Below are 24,254 nucleotides of genomic sequence, written 5' to 3'. Positions count from 1 at the left end.
GATGTAATGACAAGCTTGGTTTATCTGCCTGTGGTCTGTGCTGTGACTTCCCCATCACCTCAGACATTCGATTGGGCTGCTCAGTCTGGCATTCTAGCTACTAAGACAACATGCATATTTATCTGATCTTTCAAAACATATGATGTAATTTCGAGTTTCAGAAAAGTAGTGAAAGGCCTTCCTTCCACCAGTTATTTTTTTTTTAAGTTCAAGTTCTATTCCATTGAAAGAAAAGTTCTATATGTTTCAAACTCTGCCACTCGTTTTCTTAAATAATCCTGAAAAAAAAGACTCTTGTTCTAGTCTATGTTATATAAAGAGTCATTCATTCAAAGATAGCTTTATTTGGAGAAATAATTGTTACTGAGTGAAAATAATTATACAATTCATTCCTCTGCCTAAATTAAGAATATTAGAAAACTGTGTGGGATTAAAGGTGAAAAAACAAATTTAACTATGATAAGATTATAAGACCTACCATTGAAGGGTTATGAAGATTACAGAAAATTTATCTCTGTTCCTACAGGGCTGCCTGGCGACTAGTAGGTGCTCATTAAATCGTGAATCTTTCTCTGCATGTTATGTCCATTTGGACTACACCAGCAGGGGGAGCACACAGTACTGAGAGATTTGATCAGCAGCCTTCAGCTCTTTAAGCCTTCTTTTAGTTTTTCTTATCAAACCCTAATAACCATTAAATCCATTCTATTGTGTTTACCACATTAAACTACTTAAACTACTTTACCTATGCATCTAATAAAATGTGGTGATGTTTCTAAAAGATAACAGTGATGTTTATGAATCCAATAGTAATAAAATTTGAGCAGTAAAGAGTAAAACGCCCGAGTTTTAGAGGTGCAATGGGACATGGGAGTGCTAAACTTCCAAACCACAGTGCCCAGCTTGTCTACTGGGAGACAAGAGTCAGACCATCAAAATAAACAGCAAAATTAGAACCCATTCTCAAAGCATTTTCTTTCTGAGAAAAACAGGTATTGAAATGTCATATTCTTGGATTTCCTAGCCAAAATCTGATAACGACAAATAATAATGCTCAATTTATGTGAGAAACAGCTCCTATAATCACAGGCCTGGAAAAGCCAGCTATTTCAGTCCTCTTTTTTCGTTTCATTTTATTTTATATACTATTTTAACTTTATAATTTTGTTTTATTTACTTGATTGTGTTCAGTAAAGGAGTTCATCCCAGAGGAGTAGAGCCAAGTTTAGTGGTGCCATTTTCCAACCACCAGGCCCCAGAACTCGAGAACCCCAGGTCACTGGTGAGCTCAACTCTAGGTTCAGGGACTCTTCCAGGGATCTTACGCCCAAATGTTTTCAAATTGCTGCAGGAAACCTGCACAACCTTTTTACTAACTGGATCAGATAAACATACCACAGCTGATATATTTGGTAGCCATCATTTAAAGAGAGACCGTTGTCTTATAATAATTGCTAATATTTATCGCATGTTTCCTATGCACCAATCATACTTTTAATGCTTGTGAACATACATATTAACTCATTTAGTTTGCATTCCATCCCTGTGAGTAGGTATTATTATCATTATCACAATTTTACAGATAGAAAAGCTGAAACAAAGGCAGATTAAACATCTTGCCCCAAATCACACCCTTAATTAGTGGAGGAAAAAAGAATTCAAACCCACCCTGTCAACCACCATCCTCAGTACCTTACAATGATCTGCTATTAATACTTTTCCCTGCTAAGCAGGAAAAGAACCCAAATTTTGACATTATTAGTAATCCTATACTAATTTTATTTCTATAATAAACCTACTAAGATAATAACATTAATTCCCAACATTAAATAAATAGAAAATTTTCTACTTCCATTGTTTCCAGTTAATCTGTTGGTCTTAAGGATTCATTTGAAGAACTATCACTAATATATGAATACAATTTTGAGTGTCTTAAAGAAAACATAAAAATATAAACAGAAAAAAACTCAAGGGAAACCTGCTCTCACTTCATGCTAAGTAGTCAATACTGAAGTTCTGTGCTTGGTTTTGGAATTCACGGGGTAAGATGGAGGATGTTGGGAAGGCAGCATGGTTTAAAAATACATAACAGAATTAACAATGGGTCAGGGAGCGCATGGCATTGTTCTGTAGTGATGGAGGACCAGATGAGATGAGGAATCACAGGTATTGGAGGACATCTCTTTGTCCAAGGATTAAAGGATGAGATAAAACGTTTCTGAGACAATGACTGCAAACAAAATCTAATGAATACTAGAAAACTTTCATGAGTAAGCTTCACAAGAAAACAAAGAACGGTATCAGGGTGAGGTAGACGCACAAGGATTTCAAAAACAGAGGGTATACATGGAAAGAGTCTTCTACGAAGGCTGTCTGATCTACTTCACTCATTACTTCCCACAAAAGAGATTTGACAACTAAGTCTACATGCTTTGTTTTTCTGAAAATTTCATTGTAAATGACCAAACTTCATATAATTTATATAACAAAGATTTCCTATTTTTAAAATTGCTTGGAGCTAAACTCAGAACATCAGAACAAACACAAAAGAAGTGCTTTTCTCAAAATCTCTCTTTAGGTTTCTATAATGCCACATTAGCTGATTCCCTTGCCACTCCTTTGCCTTCTTCTTTTCAGTCATTTTTTCAGGCTCCTCTTCTCTTCCCCAGTGGTTCTCAATCATGGATGAACATTAGTATCATTTGGAGACCTGTGGAGGATCCTGATGCCCTACTATGGATTCTGCACTTAATTCCAATGCATATTTTGGGGAAAAGGGGTTCTACATCACAGATCTCCATCACTGGCTGGGTGTCCTACATTGGGCTCAATTCTGACACTATCTATTTGGAGACAGCATCAGATCTACAGGTCAAGGGCCCAGTCCTACAAGACTGCTTCCTCCCCATCCCTACACCCACACACTTCAAATGCCAATTCCAAGTCCAGGCTGTCACGTGCTTCTGACCAACTGGCTATGAGGTTCTAACTACTCTTTCCTTGGGTTTGACTAATCTGCCAGATTGGCTCACGAAACTCAGAGAAAATTGTACTTACTACAATACCCGTTTATTATAAAAGGATATAACTCGGGAATAGCCAGATGGAATAGATGCATAGGGCAAGGCATGGGGAAAGGGCACAGAGCCTCCATGCCATCCCTCTCTGCGCATGTGACTCTCTCAGACTCATCATAGGCTCACCAACCTGAAACTCTCTGAACCCTGTCCTTTTGGTTTTTTATGGAGATTTCTTCAGGTAGGCATGCTTGATTAAAACTTTGGCAGCTGGCGATTGATTCAACCTCCAGCCTCTTTCCACATCGTGGAGGTCGTGGGGGTGGGACAGACATGTCCACGCCCTCTAATCACCTGCTGTGCTCCCCTCGTAACCAGCCCCCATTCTTCACTGGGGTCCAAAAACTACCTCATTAAAATAACCAAAGACATCTTTGTCTCTCTCCCTCAGGAAATTCTAAGGGTTTTAGGAGCTCTGTGCCAGAAAGAGGGTCAAAGACCAATTTGATGTTTCTTTTTATAAATCACAATATCACACCTACCTAGACTCATCCCCAGAAATTTGGGGAACACACACTGGCATTCTTAAAGTTATGCAGGAGAGTGTAAACAGCAGCCAGAGCTGAGTAGCATTGTTCTAGCCACTTCTCAATAGTAGCACACCCTGGGATCTACCCTCGGCCCTCCTATCTTTTCAGCACAGAGATTTCCCAGACTAAACTCATTAACTCTTGGGCTTTGATTGCCATCTCCATGTCAATTACCTTCAGCTCTGAATTGCAGGTGCAGACCTCTCCTGCCCACCTGACCTATACCTGCAACCAATTACTAGATATTTACTTCTGTCTCACAGGACATAGCAAATTCATCCATGCAACAGCCCAAGTCAAGCCTTCAGTAACATCTTTGCAAACTTCTTCTCCAAATAGTTAAAAGTTAAAGCATACTTTCTTTATATTAGTAATTCACAAATGAAGGAGACTGGGTTGGAGGTCACGTATCAGAATCAACAGTGGAATTTTTTCTAAACCTACCTTTCTTCTGTATGTTAGTGTATTGTTTCCCTCCTGGGACATAATTTAAATACAAATTAATTTGTATTTTACATCCCAGAAGGGAAGAAAATAAAACTTTTTTTCTCTCTCTCTTATCACATCCTGACATATCTGTCCTTTAAACAACTGCAGAATCTCTGATTTTCTACATCTTTACTGACACTGTCTTGACCCATTTCCTCCAAAACAATTCCACTGCTCTGCAACCAGACATATCTAAAACACAGCTCTAACCCTAACCACGTCACTCCCCAGCTTCAGTCACCTTGGGTCAAATTCATAATCCTAAAAAGAGTTTAGGAAGTTCTACCAAAAATATCTCTTCCACCTACCACCCACTTCACCCTCCACAGTCCAGCTGCGTGCGTGTTTCTTTCCGTTCAAAGACGCCAAGCTCTCAAGACCTCAGGCCTTCATGTCCACTGTTCACTCTGTCTGGCACCTTTCTCACAAGCTCTTCCTCTCACTAATTCCTGCTTTTTATTTAGTTCCCCACTTGAACAGCAATTCCCGAGGAAGACACACCATTTTATCCTAACTCAGTTAGATCTCCTCACCACACCTCCCTACAGTAACCTAATGGACAGGAATTCCTGGGGCACGGCCCTGGTTTCTTTTGTTCATCCAGGTTCTGGCCCTCCCTCATCCTTTGACAAATGACTGAATAAATGACCCACAGGTACAATGGCTTACCATACCTGACCCCGGAACTGTTGCAAAGGGGAGATATTTTTAAGTCACTAGGAATATTACTCAATAATCTGTTAAACTTAAGGCAAAGAAATAAAATGCATTTAGAAAACCTAACCTCTCAAATTAAGTGGAAACCATTTTTTCAGATGGAGTTTAGGAAATTGCTGGAAATCAGGGAACTTAATTCTCTTAATATTACAGTTTATTAATGAAGGTCTGTCCTGATTTTCTGTAGAACTGCCATAACAAGCTATGTTCAGGGATGATTTTTCAAAATGTTCTGTCTGTATCAACTCAGCTTCACAAGCTACAATTTAAAGAGTAGTGCAAATGAAAAAGAAAAGTTATTGAGAGCATAGCTGAAGTTTCAACAGTGAGGGGTTTGCCTTTTCACGTTAAGCTAATTCCTTCAAATCAGACAGAAGTGAGAGTGAGGTAATCATCAGTCTAACTATTCGATGCTACTTGACTTACCCTCTTCCAAACCGTTTATGTAATACAAACCAGGAGGCCGGCTAAGGTACTATAATGTCCACAAAGAAATCTGAAGGGGAATAATGGTGACTAACGTGTAACAGACCATCGTTCTTTCCAGTAAGGAGAGGCACAAGCAGGGATCTGAAAGGCCTGAGACCTGTACCACACTGGGTCTGGAAAAGAAAAGCGAAAGTCCTACGCATTTATGCAGAGAAGGGGGAAAGCACCTGCTAAAAAGTCAGTGTCAGTTTATTCAGGAAAGTTATGTTTCTTTACAGCAGTGCTGCCCAATAGAAATATAATACGAGCCACACATAAAATGTTTAGTTTTATTGTGGTAACATTTAAAAAGTAAAAAAAAAGGTGAAATTAATTTTTATGATATATTTTATTTAACTTAGTATATAAAATATTTAAATATCTCATCACTATTAACTTTAAATATTTATTTCAACAATGTAATCAGGATCTAAAAAATGAGATACTGTATTTTATTTTTTGGTACTGTCTTTGATGTCCAGTATGTAATTTACAGTACAGCATCACTCACAGAAAACTAGCCTAATTCCATGCACTCAAGAGCCACAGGTGGCTACTGGCTATTGCATTGGGCCGTGCAACTACCTAACTCTACATTCTAGTAGCCAAACAGGTGTAGGGGTGTGTGTGTGTGTGTGTGTGTGTGTGTGTGTGTGTGTGATGCTATTAGTGGCAACTCCAAAGTAATAAAAGATACAAAATGTCTTTTGAATAACCAATTAAAGACAATTTTTAAAGTATAATTTTTTATGTTCTAATTCTTTGCATATTGGTAATCCATGGATGGCCTATGATTAATATAGTAATGGAGTCCTTAGTTGTGATGCCTTATTTTAACAACCATCCACTATCAAATTTTCTTTGTAAAAAGCCTCAGCAAGGATGCAGACTGTGAGTGGAAAAGCAACCGCCGCACGTCCAGTTGCTTTTCCACTAGGGCCTCCTCAGACACGATGTCCCCCAGAACAAGGCTGGGCTCAGACCCTGCAGGTGGGAGACTACCTTGTGTGTGGGTCACAGCAGGAGGTACCAGTAGAGAGCAGGCCACTTCTCAGGCAGGCAGGGAGGCGGAGGAAGTGCGTCTGTGTGCAGGAGGAAAAGTACCTCTTCTATAATCACCAATTCACTTCACTGAGAGGGTATCTTACTCTCAACATCTAACACCCTGAACACTCTAGGTGAAGACTTGCTGCTCACTTTGGATTATGGCCACAGTAAACACACCACACAGTCTTCGACAACATTATCTGCAAAGGCAAGGGTAGCATAGGAAGGGTGGGGTACTGAACTCCCCTTTTACAGGAGCTATCTGAATCAAACTTTGATCTGAAATTCTGGCACCTAAAGACTAGTTAATGTGGGCAGTATTTTGAATTGTGTAGGAGATGGGCACCATTTTAAGAGACCTTTCAACTTCATCTCCTTGGCAGCAACGCCATTCCAAACGAAAGAGCACCTTCCTGACCTGGCAATCGTAGTCCAGCCTTTAGTTATGATGCGGTGTTTTGGTGTGGCCAACAAGAAAATGTTTTCATTGTGTTTCATTTCAACTGTTGCCTTTTAATTTACACATTTAACTTTTTTAGCTCTTCTTTTTAACTTGTATTGAATTTATTGGGGTGACATTGGTTAATAAAATTATATAGGTTTCAGGTACAAAGTTCTATAATACATCTTCTGTATATTATATTGTCTGTTCACCACCCCAAGTCTCCTTCCATCACCATTTATCCCTGCTTTACCCTAGAAGAGGGAAAAGGAAGATACCCAATTTCTTTATAAAAGGAAGAGAAGATGGATTGTTTAAAACATTGCATGAAAAATAACTTCAGTCAATTCTTTTGCAAATACTCAAAGCTATTCCTACAGCTATTAGTGTTCCAACCAGTAAGATTTCTATGGAATAGAAATCTTTCATGCTTTTGTCTTTTATTTCAGTAAATACCTTTTGTATTGTCACACATGCCTTTGGCTTGTTATTTCTAAACACTCCCGTCATTCACCAATCGGGTTAAGGACAATCAAAATTTCACTTTGCTTTTATTCACCCATCTATCCAATAAGTCTTCACTTAATTTGTGTTTGTTGTACATTTACCACATGCTCTTTCTCTGAGGATATTTCTGTAGACGATCCCTAAGTACCACATAGCCAAAGCGTTTAGGTTTTCCTTCAATTTTGACAGGCATTATTATCTGAAATTTTACAAACGCTATGACATCCTTCCAGTTAAAATACAGACATCTAGAAATAGATTGGGTGCCCTTCCAGACAGGAATTAGGTGCTAGACAGCAGGAGCTGTAATGTCATGAGACAGGAAACTACAACAGGACAGCAGAAATGAAATGCTCCCTCCCCGAGGTCTCGTCAGGACCCTCTGGCAGATCAAGGTTGCCTGCTCTACTCCCTAATTCTGTACCCCACGACTCCCTCACGCAATGAAAATTATGTTTTGCAGAATTATTCCAAATGGATAGGTCTATGAACATATTATGCCTTCCTAGTCTGCCTTTTGGGATGGAAGAGGCTTAATGGGAAGCATGCTACAGACAGCTCCCAGACTTTTTGGATGTTCTCTGAATTAAAAATAAAAATTCCATTATATGCATATTCTATTTGAATTCATTCTAAATGAAGGGAGACAGCTTCCCAATTTGAGAAAAAGCAAAGACTACTACAGAAGAGGGTTAAAGGCAGAGTAATTAGCCTATCTCAAAAGTTCATTGACAACAAACATAAATATGAAAAAGGTACCAATTGTAACTGTTTATTCATCACTTACAGATGACTCACCAGCTCAGCAGACAACATATTGGACTGTTCACTCAATTTTATTTGCATTGAAGAGGCATACATAAAAAGACAGGGTTTGCACTATGGACCCATGCAGACCTGCCTTGGACTGGGGGTATTCCATCTTTCACTCACTAGCTGAGTAACCTTTAGAAGCACTTGCAACCCTCTGGGTCACAGGGTCCACACGTGTGAAGTAGGAACACCTATGACCCGGGGGAAAAAATATAAGCAACATATACAGCAGTGCCTAACAGTGTTTGGAACAAGGCAGGTCTGAATTAGTATTGGTTCCTCTCCCCCTCCAGTGTACCCCCCCCAACCCCTGGCCCCACGGTGTCTCTATAAACCAAATTTGCTTCTGGCTTTGAAACATAAACTTTCTCCCCCCCTACCCCTGCAGAACATGTTTTCCAAGTCATCACAAATCTAAGAAGAGATGTTAAGAAATGACTTCAAAATAGAGGTAGCCACTTAACATGAAAGTTTGGGGAGAGAAAACTTAGTAATTAAATGTCAAGCCTCATTTTAATTATGTTAACAATGGAGATGCCAATCTTTCCTATGCTCTTCTTTTACACTTTCTATTTCTAAGTAAAGCCGTATCATTTTCTTTTTTAGAAAGCCCTCAGGCTAAATCACAGGACTCGGGATCAATTCCAGCTGCTCTTCTTGCCCTGCCCCTCAGCCTGTTCTCTTTAACAAGGCCGGTAGGTCAAACATGGAAGTAAAATTCTTTAGTTTTGATAGCTCTATCCTGGCCTTAATGTGCTGAAACTTTAAAATGTGCTCTACACATGGGGGATGGGGAGCGGAGAAGGTGTAAGAAATTTTCCTTTACATAGTAGTCAGAGTTTTGTCAGAGTGCTGCGAATCACTGCTGTACGCGAAAGGGAGTAAAACACTGCCAGAGAGAACGGGGTCCCTTCTACGAGAAGACGGTGTGGAGTTGAGAACATGAGTTTCTGCAGGACTTGGGCTACCGTGGAGTCCACAAGTGGGGGATGGGGGCCACTCACTACTGGTCCCAGACCCGACTCACCCAGCTGGAGCTGTTCGCAAGCCCGGTTTGGATTCTTTCCGATGCGGCATCGGTAAATCGCCCCCGGACTGACCACCGAAGCGTTGGAGAGCCAGCTGGCGGTGGGAGCCCCCACTATGAGCCTACAATTGAGAAACGTGCACGTGCGCGTAGACGTGAGCTGGGCTGCCCACTGAACTCCCGGTTTCAGCTGACGTGCAGCTGGCATCAGGCCGGCTGCCCTCGCCTCCTCCTCCGCCCACCACCCTGCGCACCCAAGCGCCCCCCGCCACTAACTCGCAGCTCCAGCGCCTTGAGCTAAACGCACCCTGGGCGCTGCCACCCCAGATAAGCAGATCTCCAGCGAGCTAGCTGCTAAAGTGTTCCCCTCTACCTCCTCCTGAGAGGAAAGTTTGAACGGGGCAGGAAAGCCCTGAGGCACCGTTCCCTCCCCGCTCTGCCAAGCCGAGAGCTTCCGAGTCCCACTCCACTCACCATCGGTTGGGCCCGTGGCTGTGCAGCACCACTGAGTAGCCGAAAAGGGTGTTGGCGGTGCCCTGGTAAAGGAGCGCGCTCTCGGTGTCCACGTTGTAGGAGCGCCCGGTGGGGACCCCCAGGCACAGCAGCAGCATCACCGCCTCCCGGACGGTGGCCCTTCGGGGGCCCGGCCCTCGCCTCGCTTCCTCAGCCATGCGCTCTCGGAGGGGAACATTCAACACCAAATGGCACGATCCCCGAGTTGTGCGGGATGAGACGCAGGCCAAAGGGAAGAAGGCCCCAAGAGAAGAGGCTCAGCGAGTCCAGTGCCAGTAGGCAGGAGGGAAGGAGGAAGGGAAGAAGGGAGGGACGGACGGAAAGAGGGAGGGGAAGTCGGCCCTCGGGCGGAGCAATCGGAGGCCGCCCGGGATGTAGTGCACCCGCCCGCAGGACCCCACGCCCGGTTTCTGCCGCAGGGAGGTGCGGATGCTCCCGTGCTCCAGGGCGCGGGCCGCTGGGTGGGGTCCCGGGTTTGGTGCTGAGGCGAGACTAGGTGCCGTCTGCCCCCGACCAGCGGCTGCAGGGGGCGCTGGGGGACCTCGGCTGCTGCCAGGCGTCCGGCGGGACCTCACAGCCTCTGCCGAGAAGAGGAAGACTCCGGGCTCTGGGGGCTTTGCAAGAGTGGAGCTGGAAGGGGCATGGGCTACGCCTTCTAACCACGGTTGGGGCCTGGATGAGCAGCGGTGTGGCCCCACTGTGAGCGCGGAGGCTGCACGGCCTGCCCCGGGGTGACCCAAAGGCCAGCCCCAAACCTGGGCATCGGACTCCGGCGCGGAACCGTCCACATCTTTCGCTGCTAATTAGGCGCTGTATCTGATTTGGGGGCGTAGAAATAACCAGAAGGCCACAAATTTAAAACAAACAAAAGGAACTCCTGAAGGTGCCTGAGCTACTTTGGTCACAAAGACGTTATGGCTGTTCACTTCAAGTCTCAGACTCCTCCGAGCTTCTAAGTCCACTTCCTTACTCCCCACACTTCCTCCTAAGTCCTGCGCTGCCTGGGCGAGGAGGCAGAGGAGCGGCCCCCTTGTCTCCAGACGGGCTGAATGGCACGTGGTTTAAACTGCTCTGTGTTCAACAGCGAGGCTGGGTTAAGTACTGTGACTTGCTTCACTGTAACGAAGAACCTAGTTCTTGCTGCTGCCATTTTCCACGCACCCACCTCTGTACCACCAGATACCCAGTGCAAAGTTGAGAGACAGACACCACAATAACCCTCCGAAGATGCCCTTTGGACAACACTTCCAAACTGGGTTGGATTCTCATTGTAATGCAATCCAGATGTGCCTCAGGTTTCTCTCTTGAGCAACCAGAGAAACAGCTGTAGATGATTATCAGGCTGATATCTGCAGGAGGTCCAGGGCCAGTTACTAATTACTGCTGTGTGAAAAAAATGAAAAGCAGTTCATCCAGGTGCGTGCACAACTGCGCGTGCACGCGTGTGTGTGTGTGTGTGTGCACTAAAACCATACCGAAATAGTACATCTTAAGTTGTAATCGTTTCTTCAGCATATTCACTGAGCCGGCACATTGCAAGATCCACAGGATATCATGGTAAGCAAGGCAGGATAAGCCTTCAGGAAAATGCACGGTAGAAAGACAAGCTTTTCCTGACTAGAGAAGTTCTGAATGGTTACGGGACACTTAGAGATGGGAAGGTCAAGGAGGGTTCAGTTAGGCTAAGCAGCATGAGAGCAGGAATGAGGGCAAGTCTAGCAGGACCAGGTAGAAGAACTGGAAGAGGTGGTCCTGGCAGAGCATTTAGTTGTCCACAGGCAGACTGGGGTGATATGAGGCTCACTAGGGAAGCAGGGACACATCCAAGAATCACTCAAGCCAGGTTAGAAAATTTTACCTCTCTGCTGGGGCTGACAGGAAGCTGTGGAAAGATGTGTTTTGGTCAGCTGTGTGCTTCAGAAGTGTGAGGAAAAGACTGAATGCAGGAAACCTAATTTCGGAGGCTCCTGTAGTAATTAATGAGTAGTGAGATGGTGGCAGCCTGAACTAGGAAGTAGAAAAGGAGGAGCAGAGGAAATAATACATTCAAGAGATATGAGAGACGAGACCCAATAGAACTTGGTGCGAGCACTGGTAAGAAAATACTAACATGGAGCAGAGATGGAGTCAGGGTGATGGGCGAGGTTTGAGTTGGGGATCTGAGCAATATGATGATGATTCACAAAGAAGGAAATGCACGGAAGGAACAAGGCTGTGCATGTGTGTGTGCACGGGAATGGGCATACGCAGGGTGCACTGAGGAATTAAGCTTTAGACGTAGAGTTTGAGATATCTATGGAATGGCAAACTAGCCAAATTCTTCCTCCAGCCAAATCCAACCCAATCATGTTTACTCCTTTGTCAACAGCCAAAACAAGTGGAATAGCAACCCTCTTTTATTATTTGCAACAAAGTAAAAGGCAAACAATGGCGTGTGATACATCTATCGTAAAAATGAAACGAAATGGCTTCTAGAAAGGTAGATAACAGGGCCCATTAAAAATGGTGGGAGCTACTATAAAGGACACAAGGACAAAATCAAGGGGGAGGGTAGAGGTGGGGGAGGGAGGTGGGACTGGCTGGGGTGGGGTGGACGGATGGGGAGAAAATGCAGACAATTGTAACTGAATAAAAATTAAAAATTAAAAAAATGGTCCTGCTTTGTTTTTCCACCCAAAGATTATTTTTTCTCTGAGTAGATATGCATGCTGATTTCAACCCAGTTCTGCAACTAGCTCATGTTGCCATCATTCTGAAAGAAGCAATTCCTCTTGTTCTGCAGCCACATTCCCAGTTGACACCCAGGGAGAAGTTGTATCCAAGGCACTTCCACATTCTCCAGACCCTGGCAATGTCAGAGCTGCTGATCCGAACCCATACTTTTCTCTTTCTCTCCCTTCACCCAAATCTTATGTGATGAAATCCACTCAACACAATTATTTTCATTAACATAATTAAAGTGAGAAGCAGCCAGTAGAGCATGATTGTTGTTATAGTTACAGTATCACCACCTTTCCAGAAACAACCACCCTTTGTTACCTCAACATGCTCCATTAGCCCCAAGTTCCCTTCCTCTAAGGCTTAGAGACCAGTTCACTTTTTCCTAAGTTAGCAGAAATAAAGGGTGTTTAATGTTGCTCTGACAAAGACTGTAGATACTGCTTTCTCTCTAGTCGATGTTTTGAAGGCAAGTGTGAACAATCAGGTAGGGTGGGGGTACATGGAAGTGTTGGAAAAAGATTTTAAAAACTAATTACACTGCCTTGGCCCATGTGGCTCGCTTGGTTGGAGCATCGTCCTGTAACCAAAAGTTTACAGGTTTGATTCCTAGTCAGGGAGCATGCCTTGGTTGCAGTTTCGGCCCCTGGTCTGGGTGTATAAGATCCCCGGGCCAGTGCATGGGGAGGTCAACTGGTGGGTGTTTCTCTCTCACATTGATGTTTCTCTCTCTTCCTTCCTCTATCTCTAAAAACAATGGAAAAAAAAAGTCCTCAGTGAGGGTAAAAAAACTAAAAAATAGATAAATAAATACTACATATGTCTATCTGTAACCTTCAACTGAACTTAAATATTCCTTCATTCAATTAATGTGTAATTTGATTAATATATATCAAGTTTCCACTGTGTGCCAGGAGCTGCTTTAGGGACTCAAATAAGAGTAAAAGACAAAACAGTGCTCTCCATCCTTGGTAAGAGGTCCTCACCAGTAGAGAGGATTCTAATATGGGCTCACCCAACTTCTCAGTTATTATCAAGAGTGGACATTTCTCCTTCTTAAAAGTCTGTCTTTTTGTTATAGTATTTTGAGCTCCCCACTCCCGTTTCTATCTGGCCATTCGGAGTCTCTCTGCTGGCTCCTTTCCCTCCACCACACTGTAGGAAAGACCCAGGGCTCAGTTCTGGGTCCTATTTTCTTCTCTTACCATCTCTCTCTCTTTAGGAGCTCTAACCCTTTTCTTGTGTCTTTAAATACCAGCTAAATAATACCACTAAATACCACATGAGTCCCCAATTCATGCCTTTACCTGGCCCTCCCTTCTGAGCTCCAGAATCAGAGGAGCGCCATTTGTTTCTCTTCTGCCCCGCTACAACCCTCTTCCAAACCACGGTGATCTCAGCTGGGCTATGCGATAGTCTGCTACCTGGTCTCTCTATTTGCTCTTCCTTCACAACATCGATTTTCTCCATACATGCTCAAGTGCACGCTTACAATTCTAAATCAAAGCATGCCGGCCACTCTCTTGCTTTAGATCCTATGAATAGTTCCCATTGCTCTTCCAGTACAAACCACACTTAACATGCTCTGTGATCTGGTCTCTGACTACTTTGCCAGCTCTCCGTTGGCCCTGTCTTCCAGGATCGCTTTGCTTGAGCCAGGTCAACCTTTCTTAGTGTCCTTAAGTGCATGTTCACCCTCAGGGTCTTTGCTTGTATGTTTCCATCTGCCTGAATACACAACCTGTGACTTTTCCCAGTCTCAGCTCAGAGATCTCGTCCTCACAGAGGATGTTCCTGCTCATCTATAAAATCCGTCACTATATTATTCTCTGGCAGACATTCCTACTCATTCTCTTCAGAGCCCTTTAATTCATAATCATGTATGTATTTACCTTTTCATTTTGTTTTCCTCTCTAGAATATTAGAGAAGAACATATGTTGTGTTATTATTGCTGTTCACCACTACACCTCCATCACCTGATATGCCACCTGGCAAACAGCAGGCGGTGAATAAGTACTTTTTTTTTAATGGCTCTCGCATGATTTGGACATGTCATGTCATAAACTGAAATAAATCTAGATATTTCTGTAAATTTATGTCGATGTACTGTTACATGCCAAACGATGTGTTAGGCCCTCTGGCAAATTCAAAGACATTTAAAACATGAGATCTACACTCGAAGAACTTATCATTTACAAGCGGAGAGATGATGTGCTTTAGAGGAACAGAGAATATAGTTAAGTGAATGTCATATACACTGGGGAGAGAAGAGACAGCTGGTTGCTAACCAGTGGTGTAGGCGTAAAGGGCAGTCTTGAGACCTGAATTTGCACAGCGTGTAAGGCAGAAGAAATGAAAGAACTGATATAATACATTGGGAAAAACTGCTATAAACTGCCAGGTGCAGGTAGTATGGAAAAGTAAAATATAACTGCATTTTTCAGCTGGACAAGGGTAGTAATGTAAAAAAAAAAAAAAAAAAAAAAAGCAGCCAGAAAGAAGAGCCGGAATGGCAGAGGGAGGGTGGAGTGTTTTTGGATAATTCTGACTGGTTTCTAGAGATGAGTCTGAGATGTAGGTAGAACATTCCTAAATCTCTGGCATGTATTGTTTATTTTTTTGTTTTTGATTTTTTACTTTTCCTTTATTAGATATTTTTAAATTACTGATTTAATATAACATGTAAAACATTTAGTGATATATAAAGCAAATATTTACAATTTTTCCAGTCTTTCCCTGTCTTCCTCTAAGCCAATCTTTGAGGCATTTCCTTTGCCCCCAAATTGTTTGTCTCAATGTCCTCTTTCTTTTCTTTTCTTTTTTCTTTTTTAGAGAGAGAGAGAGAAAGGGAGGGAGGGAAAGAGAGGGAGAGAAAGAAACAAGAGAAATATTGATGTGAGGGAGAGAAAAAAAATCCATCAATTGCCTTGCATACATGCCCTGACTGGGGATTGAACCTGCAACCTAGATATCTGCCTAACCAGGAACTGAACCTGCGACCTTTTGGTGTATGGGACAAGGCCCCACCAACTGAGCCACACCAGCCAGGACTCGATGTCCTCTCTGGAGGGATCCAAACTAAGATCCCTCAAGATAGGATCCAATTAAGAGAGATTATTTTTTTCACAGTAACAAAGCTCCCCAAAAGAAAGAAGAAACTCCGATTCTTTTATTCTGACATACAGATGAGTATATTATTAGCCCAAATTTCCTGATGCTAGTTTGAATTCTAATATCAATGACAAGTTTGCTCTACAAGAAACAACGCCTTCCAGATTATAAGAGCTCTTAAACCTGCTGAGAAACTGTGTGAAAACACACCTCAGAATTCCCTGCGTCTAAAAGCCCAGGAGGCTGGGGCACTTATCTAAAGACTCATCCTCTGTTGGTGGAGGGTTAACCTCGCCACACTTACAGGTGACACAAGTTTGCAGGCGACACAAGTTTGCAGGCAGGCACACTCCCAGGCGTCAGAGTCCTCAGGCGGAGAAGAGAGGCAAAGGCACTTGAGCTGGGAAGCTGCCAACATGCTGAAACTGTACCCACCAGCAAGGGGAGATCAGATAATATAAGGGGCCAGGCACTGACAGCAGCTGCCACAACTGCCAATCAAACCCTCATTTGGTTTGTTAGTGGTGCTCAAACTTGCATTTTTAATTGAATTTATTAGGGTGACATTTGTTAATAAAGTTATACAGGTTTCAAGCTTACAATTCTATCACACATCCTTCTGTATATTGCATCCTGCATTCACCACTGCAAGTCAAGTCTCCTGTCGTCACCATTTATTCCCCCTTTACCCTCTTCTGCCTCCCTACTCCCTTACCCTCTAGCAATCCCCATACTGTTGTCTGTGTTGATGAGGCTGTTTTTGTTTTCCTTAATCCCTTCATCGTTTTTCACCCAGCCCCCAACCCCCTCCCCACTGACAGCTGTCAGTCTATTCTCTGTATCCATGAGTCTGTTTCTATTTTGTATGTTAGTTTATTTTGTTCATTAGATTCCACATAAAAGTGAAATCATATGGCATTTGTCTGTGTTCATTGCAGCATTATTTACAACAGCTAAGACTTGGAAGCCACCCGAGTGTCTATAAGTAGATGAGAGCATAAAAATGCTATGGGACATTTACACAATGGAATACTACTCGGCCATAAAAAAGAAGAAAATATTACCTTTTGCAACAGCGTGGATGGACCTGGAGAATGTTATGATATGTGAAATAAGCCAGTTAGAGCAAGTCAAACTTGGTTTTTAATCTCATGGTTTTCTGCTCTGCCATGTGGCTCAGTTGCTTGGGAGTCATCCCACAAAGCGGACAGATCAAGGCATGCGCCTGGGGTGTGGGTTCAGTCCCCAGTTGGAGCGTGTAGGAGAGGCAACCTATATATGTCTCTCTCTCACATAGATGTTTCACTCCCTTGCTTTCTCCCTCACTTTCCCTCTCTCTAAAATAAATAAAATATTTTTTAAAAAATCATTATAATCTCTTAGTGTTCTCTAGTTGAATGGGGAAAATGAGTGAGTGTGGATAAAGTACTTAATACAGTATTTAGCTCATAATAAGTACTGAATACATTGTAGCCCTTTCTCCTTCATCCCTCTTTTCTTGCCATCATCACCACTAACAATATTATTTGCATAGAAACAAACTACTTACAGAAATAAACTGTATGGAAATCTGAGCTCAGGGCCAATGACCCACATATGGAAGGTTGTCTAAGTTAATAAGTTATGGAGGCATTTTCTATATCTATTTGTTTATATTTATTTATTCACTCATTCAACAAACATTTATCGAATACCTACTATGTGTAACTCAGAGATGCTGTGCATAACGCGTAAGCACATTGGGGATCCTTATCATTTCTATTTGTGCATTCCAATAAAGCAACCAGGCAATAAATAATGCTCCACAAATGTTTCCTGCTTTCAGTCTTGTCACTTTTTCAGTACATCGACATTTATAGGCAGATGATCTTTCCACAGCACAACTATGAATATGTTATTTCCCCTCTCAGAGACTCTTAATGCCTCCACCCCCAACTCAACCCAATTAGAGTGTCTTGCTTGAGGCCTAATATGCTCCACATTTGGCCTCAAACTAACCTCCTTTCTTCCCACCCCAAACATAGCCTATTTTTCCTTTCCTCTGGAAATGTTCCCTTCAGTTTGGGAAATTAACAGATCAACAAAGAACTATTTAAGCCAGTAGGTATGAAATGCCGTACAAAAGAGTGCATAGCAGAGAAATTCAACAGACAGGTTTCTTCTGGCTGAGGTGCTCACGACAGTTTTTCTGAAGTAGAAGCGCAATTCTGAGAAATTTCACTCTTTACCAGTCTTTCCACAACTCCTGAAACTGTTAATACTTCATAACTTAAACCAAGTCTATTTCATGCTTCAGTTCAGAAGAAGAAACAATTGCTCTTCTTGTTATAGCACATGAAGGACCTGGTGTAAAGCCCTTCTCCCCTCGGAGCACATAGTTATCATGTGACGTTTTATCTCCTGAGTAATCTGACCTGCAAGATTGGGTTTGTGCATGGGAATGATTTAACAACTGGTTCATGCAAAATCTCAAAGGTTTACAAGACCCGCTGATAGTTCACAGCATCTCTCTCTTTTATTATCAGAGGTCAGAGCCCACGTAAAAATGCTATACAGCAGTGTCTTATCTGAAACCTCTCTTGCACTTGCCTCCATCTTGAAAAACAGTTCCTACTCATTCTGAAAAGGGACGGGGCATAGAAACAGTGAGCAGTTAGATAATTGAGGGCGAAGTATATCACACAACAAACATTTAGGTACATATGTCCCAAGCCCTTTGCAGACACAAAAGGAGTTAAAATATGTTCTTATTCTTGAATAGCTGGCAATTGAATAGCAGACAATGCAAACTTGAAAACAGAAAACAATTTCAAAGCAACTTACAAAAGATGTTGTAAATAGAGCGCAAATTATATAATGTAAGAATGTTTTCAGAGTAGTAACATATTTTGTGGGGAGACTAAAGGAAATAAATTTAGTTTAATCTTAGATTTATTTTTCTTCTCTTTTCTTTTATTTTCTTTTCCCAAAGCAGACCAAACTGGAAGAACACAGAAGCTAGTTTTTGTAGAAGAGATAAAAGAGATAAGAAAACATCAGAGACTAACATAACATCAGTAAATAGGAGGAACGTAAACATAAAAAGAGGCTACACCACTTTGTAAGGACAATAGTGGGAACTATGAGAAATAATTTAATGCACCAAAGTTTCCTACATTGTTGAAAGTCCTGGAGGAACTTTGGGAAAATAATTCTAATTTGGATTAGTGAAATACAATAAATGATACTACAATATAAAAATAACTTCAGCTCTATCTCACACCTGTACATTGGAAGACCAGTGGAGAGCCTAGATATTCTGGTTTGGGTATCTACCAGATGCCAGCTTTGTTTATAGCACCTGTGCAGCATATTGACCTAGAAAAATTTCCTCTGTTGACAGAAATTAGAAAAACTACTTTAGTTTTAAAACCACATGTTGTTCATAAGAAACTCATTAGAATCGTAGGTAAAAGTGAATCCATTTCAGACTTGCTTTTTTATTAATGTCTTAAGGAAGGTAATATTAATTCAATATGATAATAATATAAATATTGTGTGTGAATTATAGAGATAGATCTTATTCTTTTCATGCTTCCCATAAAAATCAGCAGCTACTTAAAAACCAGTTTTAGAAATCATACAGTTATTTGGGAGACACGAAGCTTGAGAATGGAACTGCCCTGATATTTTTACAGCTTCTTGTTAATGAAACAAAAGAGTCAATTAGATCGTCACGAACGTGATTTCCATTTACAATGTTACCGGTGCCACATGGAGCTGAGCGGGAGAGCTCTGTGCTTTCAGGGCCCGCACTAGCAGTCGGGGACGGGCGCAGACAGACAGGCAGGTCATTTCCACGGGTGACTCTATTCAAGAGGCAGGATGAGGCAACTGCAAGGAGAAATACATAAACCTTGAATACATGTCCACAACTATATGTCTGTATGTCAATACACATAACTATCACATATCATATTTCGGCTTAGTTAAGGATATGCAGAATAGAAAAATTTAACGTTTCTTTCCAGAAATGTTGGATAACACACTCTTCTAGCTCTTGCACTAGGATATAATAAGAATTACATATTTTGGTCTTCATCCCCAGCTCCCGGTCACAGTTTCTAAAACCCTGAAAATTCCTAAGTGGGAAAGGTGAAAGGAGTATCTTTTGTTAAAATATTGGGGTTTTGTTTCCAGTTCCTGAATAGCTTTGGAGGGACAGACGTGACTTGTGAAAAGCCTCTAAAAATGCAGGAGGTGTGGAGGTGGTTGCCAGGGAACCCACCACTTAACTAGAAGGTTAGAAGTGGCAACCTCATCTGCAGTCTTCAAGGAGAGGAGAGGGGCTAGAGCTAGACACTGAGTTCAGCCCCCAATGGCCAATGTTTCAATCAAGTGTGCTTATATAATGGAACCTCCATAAAAAGTCCGCATGGTGGGGTGTGGAGAGTTTCCGGGTCCATAAACACGCTGAGGTTCTGGGAGGATGGTGCGCCCACCCACAGAGGGCACAGAAGCTCTGAGTAGCTCCCTGCTCTCATTCCTTGCCCTGTGCGTGTCCTCCATCTAGCTATTCCTGAGTGTTATCCTTTATGACACTCTGGTAAACACCAGCAGTTTTTCCCTGAGTTCTGTGAGCCATGCTAGCAAATTATTGAACCTCAGGAGGGGGTCCTGGAACTCCCCAATTTTTAACTGGTTGGTCATGGTACAAGAGGCCCCAACTTGTGACTGGCATTGTTTTGTGGGACTGGTCCCTTAACTTATGGGATCTGTTAACTCTGGGCAGTTAGTATTAGAATCGAATTAAGTCATAGGACACCAGGTTGGTGCTTGCAGGGAACTGGAGAATGACTTGGTGTGAAAAGCCCACACATTTGGTGTCAGAGGTGATTCATGAAGAGAAAAGAAACTTTTTTGGGTGTGTACTAGTGTTTTGCATTTACCTTCTCTAAGACTCATTTCCCTGCATATTCTTATATTTGTGGTCTTCAGGTAAATGACCAAAAAGTAAATAGCACTTGTATGGATTCTGACAATTTACAAAATACATTTTCCAAGATGTACTAAACTAGGTGTGAAGTAATTATCAGTAAAGCTTGAGATCCCAGGGACATTGTATGGTGCGAAAAGAAATGATATAAAACGTACCATGGTGGCCAAGACAACATTTTTAAACTAAAAACAAATGAACGTGAGGACAAGATTTCCATCATAGGCTTAATCTAGAAAGTTATTTTTCTCCTCAGTAAGTGAGCAAGTAATACCATTACTTCAAAACTCAGAGACAAAATGTCACAAGACCCCTAGACATATCACAGATCTCAGGGACAGGGAGAACTGACGAGACAGTGCATTCCTAGAGGGTCAGAGGCCTGAATGAAAGGGATTTTGAAGTACCACTGCAGAACACTAGGACCTTCACTAATGAAGGCTTAGCTTTGAGTAAGTGCATTGGAAAAATTGCGAAGCTTCTGTATTTACAACAAACTGTCTTATAGAAGAGAGTGCCACCCCAGGTCCTGTTAATGTAATACAAGTGCGAAGTAGGGCGTGAAAGTAAAGGATGTAGAGAACCAGGCCAAGAGAACAGATAGGAAACAGCATTGACTATACTGGCAAGAGTTTTCTTGACCACCAGTGAGTAAAGATTATTACTGATTCTTTATGGGGGAGAGATTGAAATTAATACCAGAGGTCTACAACCTAGCTGATTTTTTTCAAGTTAATAGTATTATAAGTTACAGGTAGTTCATGGTCCACTGTGAGTTTAGTCAATTCTAATTGATTCTTTTATTACTAGTATAAAGTACATATAATAGATACCAATTTTAATGATATATAGAGTTCTGGTCTGGAAGCATCTCTGCTAAGAGTTGCAGTCAACACTCTGCTACCTAGAATACTTACAGTTACCAAAGAGGTAATCCTGCCTTATTAAGGATTATTCCTGGCTACTTAAGCAAACTACATAGGCTTAGCACACTGTAGGTTTACATAGACTGACTTTATTGATCTTTAAAAGAAAATATTGAGTTAGGTAAGAGGGTTTCTTTCATTCTAGAAATGAATCAACGTCTTTCAAAGGGTTAAGCGGCTGACTCAAGGTGAACGACTACATTCCTGACCCTCTAGCACTCCCTTACTAGGAGACTGAGCTGGCCTGCCTTCAAGGGCAACCATCAGTGCATGCCAGGGCTTGGGACTCTGGGAACAGAACTGGACAAAAAGAGAAAGACCAACCTCAAGTTTGAGTTAGAGAAACCAAGATTAATCCATTCGAGGAGATTGGGTGGTTCAGGGAACAGATGGAAGCCCGCACAATGGGGGTAAGTCTGAACAGTCCTGGACAATTGCTATAAGCAGAGCTGAAGCATCTATGGCTCATCTAGACTGGCTTTGAAATCTTCAAGATACGAAGACTGCCTGGGGTGGATGTCACAGTGTTAGTAAGTGACCGAGATGAGATTCAAGGAGGGGTGCAATATTCAAATTTACTATTTTTTTTTATTATTTCTGCCCAACACACCTCAGGGCCTATGCTGCCTGTATAGAAAGAATAGAAGCTCAGTATCTGAAGACCTCAGAACAAGAGTCTGCTGTGAGAATCCATCCATCATTCTTCCAAGAAAGCTCATCTGTATATGTTGACAGTACCTACTTGTTTTAATTTCTAGCTTAGTTGATTTTAGATTCAGAGTATTTTCCTTATAAATGAAGGAAGCCTTGGGAATGCAAACACTGAATCACTCTAGCAAGGCGGTTCTGAGAAAGCACTCTGCCGAGCCTACTGCTTTTCACACGCATGAGTTAAGTATTGGAAATGAGGCCGAAGAATGAAATTAAACAGAATGGTTTTCTAGATCCACCTAAGTCAGATCTTAATCATGAGACTTTATTAAAAATCATTCCTGGAACACCTGACCTACCTATATTCAGGTAGAAATGTAAAATTAAATCTATTTCAATCCTTATTTAGAATAATTTTCAGGTTGTCTACATTTGAAACATAATTACCCTTCTATATTTCTGCCAATAATTAGAGGTGGGTTATACTAACATTTGCTCGAACTCCAATAAGTTAATAGTATAAAGACTGCACTCCAAGGCTTCAGCAAGCTTGCATAGTTCTCTGGGGGCAGCAGATGGGCTAGAGTGGAGCCGCGGGCCCTGCAGTAGACCCGGCAAGGGCTGGGCGGAAACTATCCAAACCTAATCTCACTGCCTTTTACAGCCGTCACTTCTGTACGCCTCACGTTTTATTCAGACACTGAAAAAGTTACTATATGGCTTTCGGCTGTTAGGTGAATTTGGAAGTGTTCATAAATCTTTACGAAATCCAATTCAGTTTCCAACTATAACAGTTCAGGGAATGGGCAAAAATACTTTCATAGCTCCATTGAAAAAAATTTTCATTGCATCTAATGAAATTTTAGTGGCTTGACTGAAATGAATCCTTGTTTGGGGATCGATGTCCGTGTTGACAGTAATTACTGCCAATGGACATTTTAGTGACTTTGGCTGTTTATAAAATTAAAAACTGTAGAGCAGAATGGGGGAAGGGCAGGATTAAACCTCTTCCACAGCCCTCCCACACTATCAGTAGCAACAGAATTTTTTTTTAAGCCATGAGAATTGTCTTTAAAAAACAACATCAGCCCTGATTTCATAACTTCCCTCGATAACCTTTCACAGATAGGCCTCCAAATGGCTTGTGACTCCCATTTAGGGAAATTCCTTGTTTTTTCACAAGAGAGAACTCAGCCAAAAAGAAAGGTGGACACAGGCTGCGGATGTTGTTTGAAGTGAGAGGATGGTCTGACTTGTAAACAGCATCAAAAGGTGCCTTGTATGGGAATGAGAGTGAAGAAACATTTGTCTGAGGCTAAGCCTTGTTGCTCTTTTATGCTCCTCTGTCTGTGAAACTCAGATGTCTGTTAACAGATAAAATCGGCCCCTCTTCTCTTGGAGCCCTCCCGGACCCCTTGTCTGAGCCCATATCCTCAGGAGATCTGCCTGCTCTCAGATCCCATCGCTGGAATGACTCTGATGTCATTCTTTTGGGCCCTGCTGTGAATGCTGTCTGCTCTACCAGAGGCATTTCACTTAAAACCTGGCTTTGTTATGATAAATTTAGGCATCAGCAAGTAAATTACCGACAAGTCCCCTGTTTTGAATTCACTCCATGCCTACGTAGCCATTCTTTCTCTCAGTGAATATTGACCGACCCCTAGCCTATCCCAGGCATTGTGCTGGGTGCTACACTTGCAAACACAAGAGAGACAGCACCGCACACTTGAGAAACTTATGATATGTAGAGCAACATAATATATAATAATATATATAAAACAAAGTTCTGCACTTCTGTAAAAATGCAATATTCCACGTGGAACAAAGAAAGGAGCGGCCGATTCTGAGAGTCAGGAAAAGTTTCATCTGAGGGGAGGACATCTAAGCTGAATCTTTCAGCACACTTAGTGCTTACCGACAGGTTGGTGGAAGATAGGATGGCATGAGACCGCAGGGCGCATTTAGGGAACTTCGGGCATTCGGCACCGATCAAGGAGTGGTAGGAAGAGATGCAGAAGAGGTAGGCAGGTTTCGATCACAGAACTCTCATATGCTATCCTAAGCAGTATGAACTTTTATTACATTCAGAAAAAAAGTTTTATGCAGTAGAGTGACATGCCCAGAGAGTTCAGAGTGATAGGAAGTGAGACGCAGATAGTCTAGCTAAATGACTGATGTATCAGTATTGTAAAGAGATGCCAAGAGCTCAAATAAATGACTCTAAAGGGTTAAAGAGAAGGGA

At 42.1% G+C, this 24,254-nt stretch overlaps 1 protein-coding gene across 1 annotated transcript in view; it reads right to left on the bottom strand.

Moving 5' to 3' along the window:
• ITGA4 (integrin subunit alpha 4) overlaps positions 1-10,691 on the bottom strand; it is a 78,433-nt gene extending 67,742 nt beyond the window's left edge. The window contains exons 1-2 of the mRNA XM_024561577.4: positions 9,592-10,691; positions 9,118-9,239 (exon numbers count right to left, since the gene is read on the bottom strand). Coding sequence (XP_024417345.2) covers positions 9,118-9,239; positions 9,592-9,788 — 319 coding nt within the window. The 5' untranslated portion in view covers positions 9,789-10,691. The remainder of the gene's footprint in view (positions 1-9,117; positions 9,240-9,591) is intronic.
• Between the last annotated feature and the right edge of the window lie 13,563 nt (positions 10,692-24,254).

The sequence above is a fragment of the Desmodus rotundus genome, chromosome 2, assembly GCF_022682495.2.
Source record: "Desmodus rotundus isolate HL8 chromosome 2, HLdesRot8A.1, whole genome shotgun sequence".
Lineage (NCBI taxonomy): Eukaryota > Metazoa > Chordata > Mammalia > Chiroptera > Phyllostomidae > Desmodus > Desmodus rotundus.
This window is presented reverse-complemented; position numbering and strand designations above follow the sequence as displayed.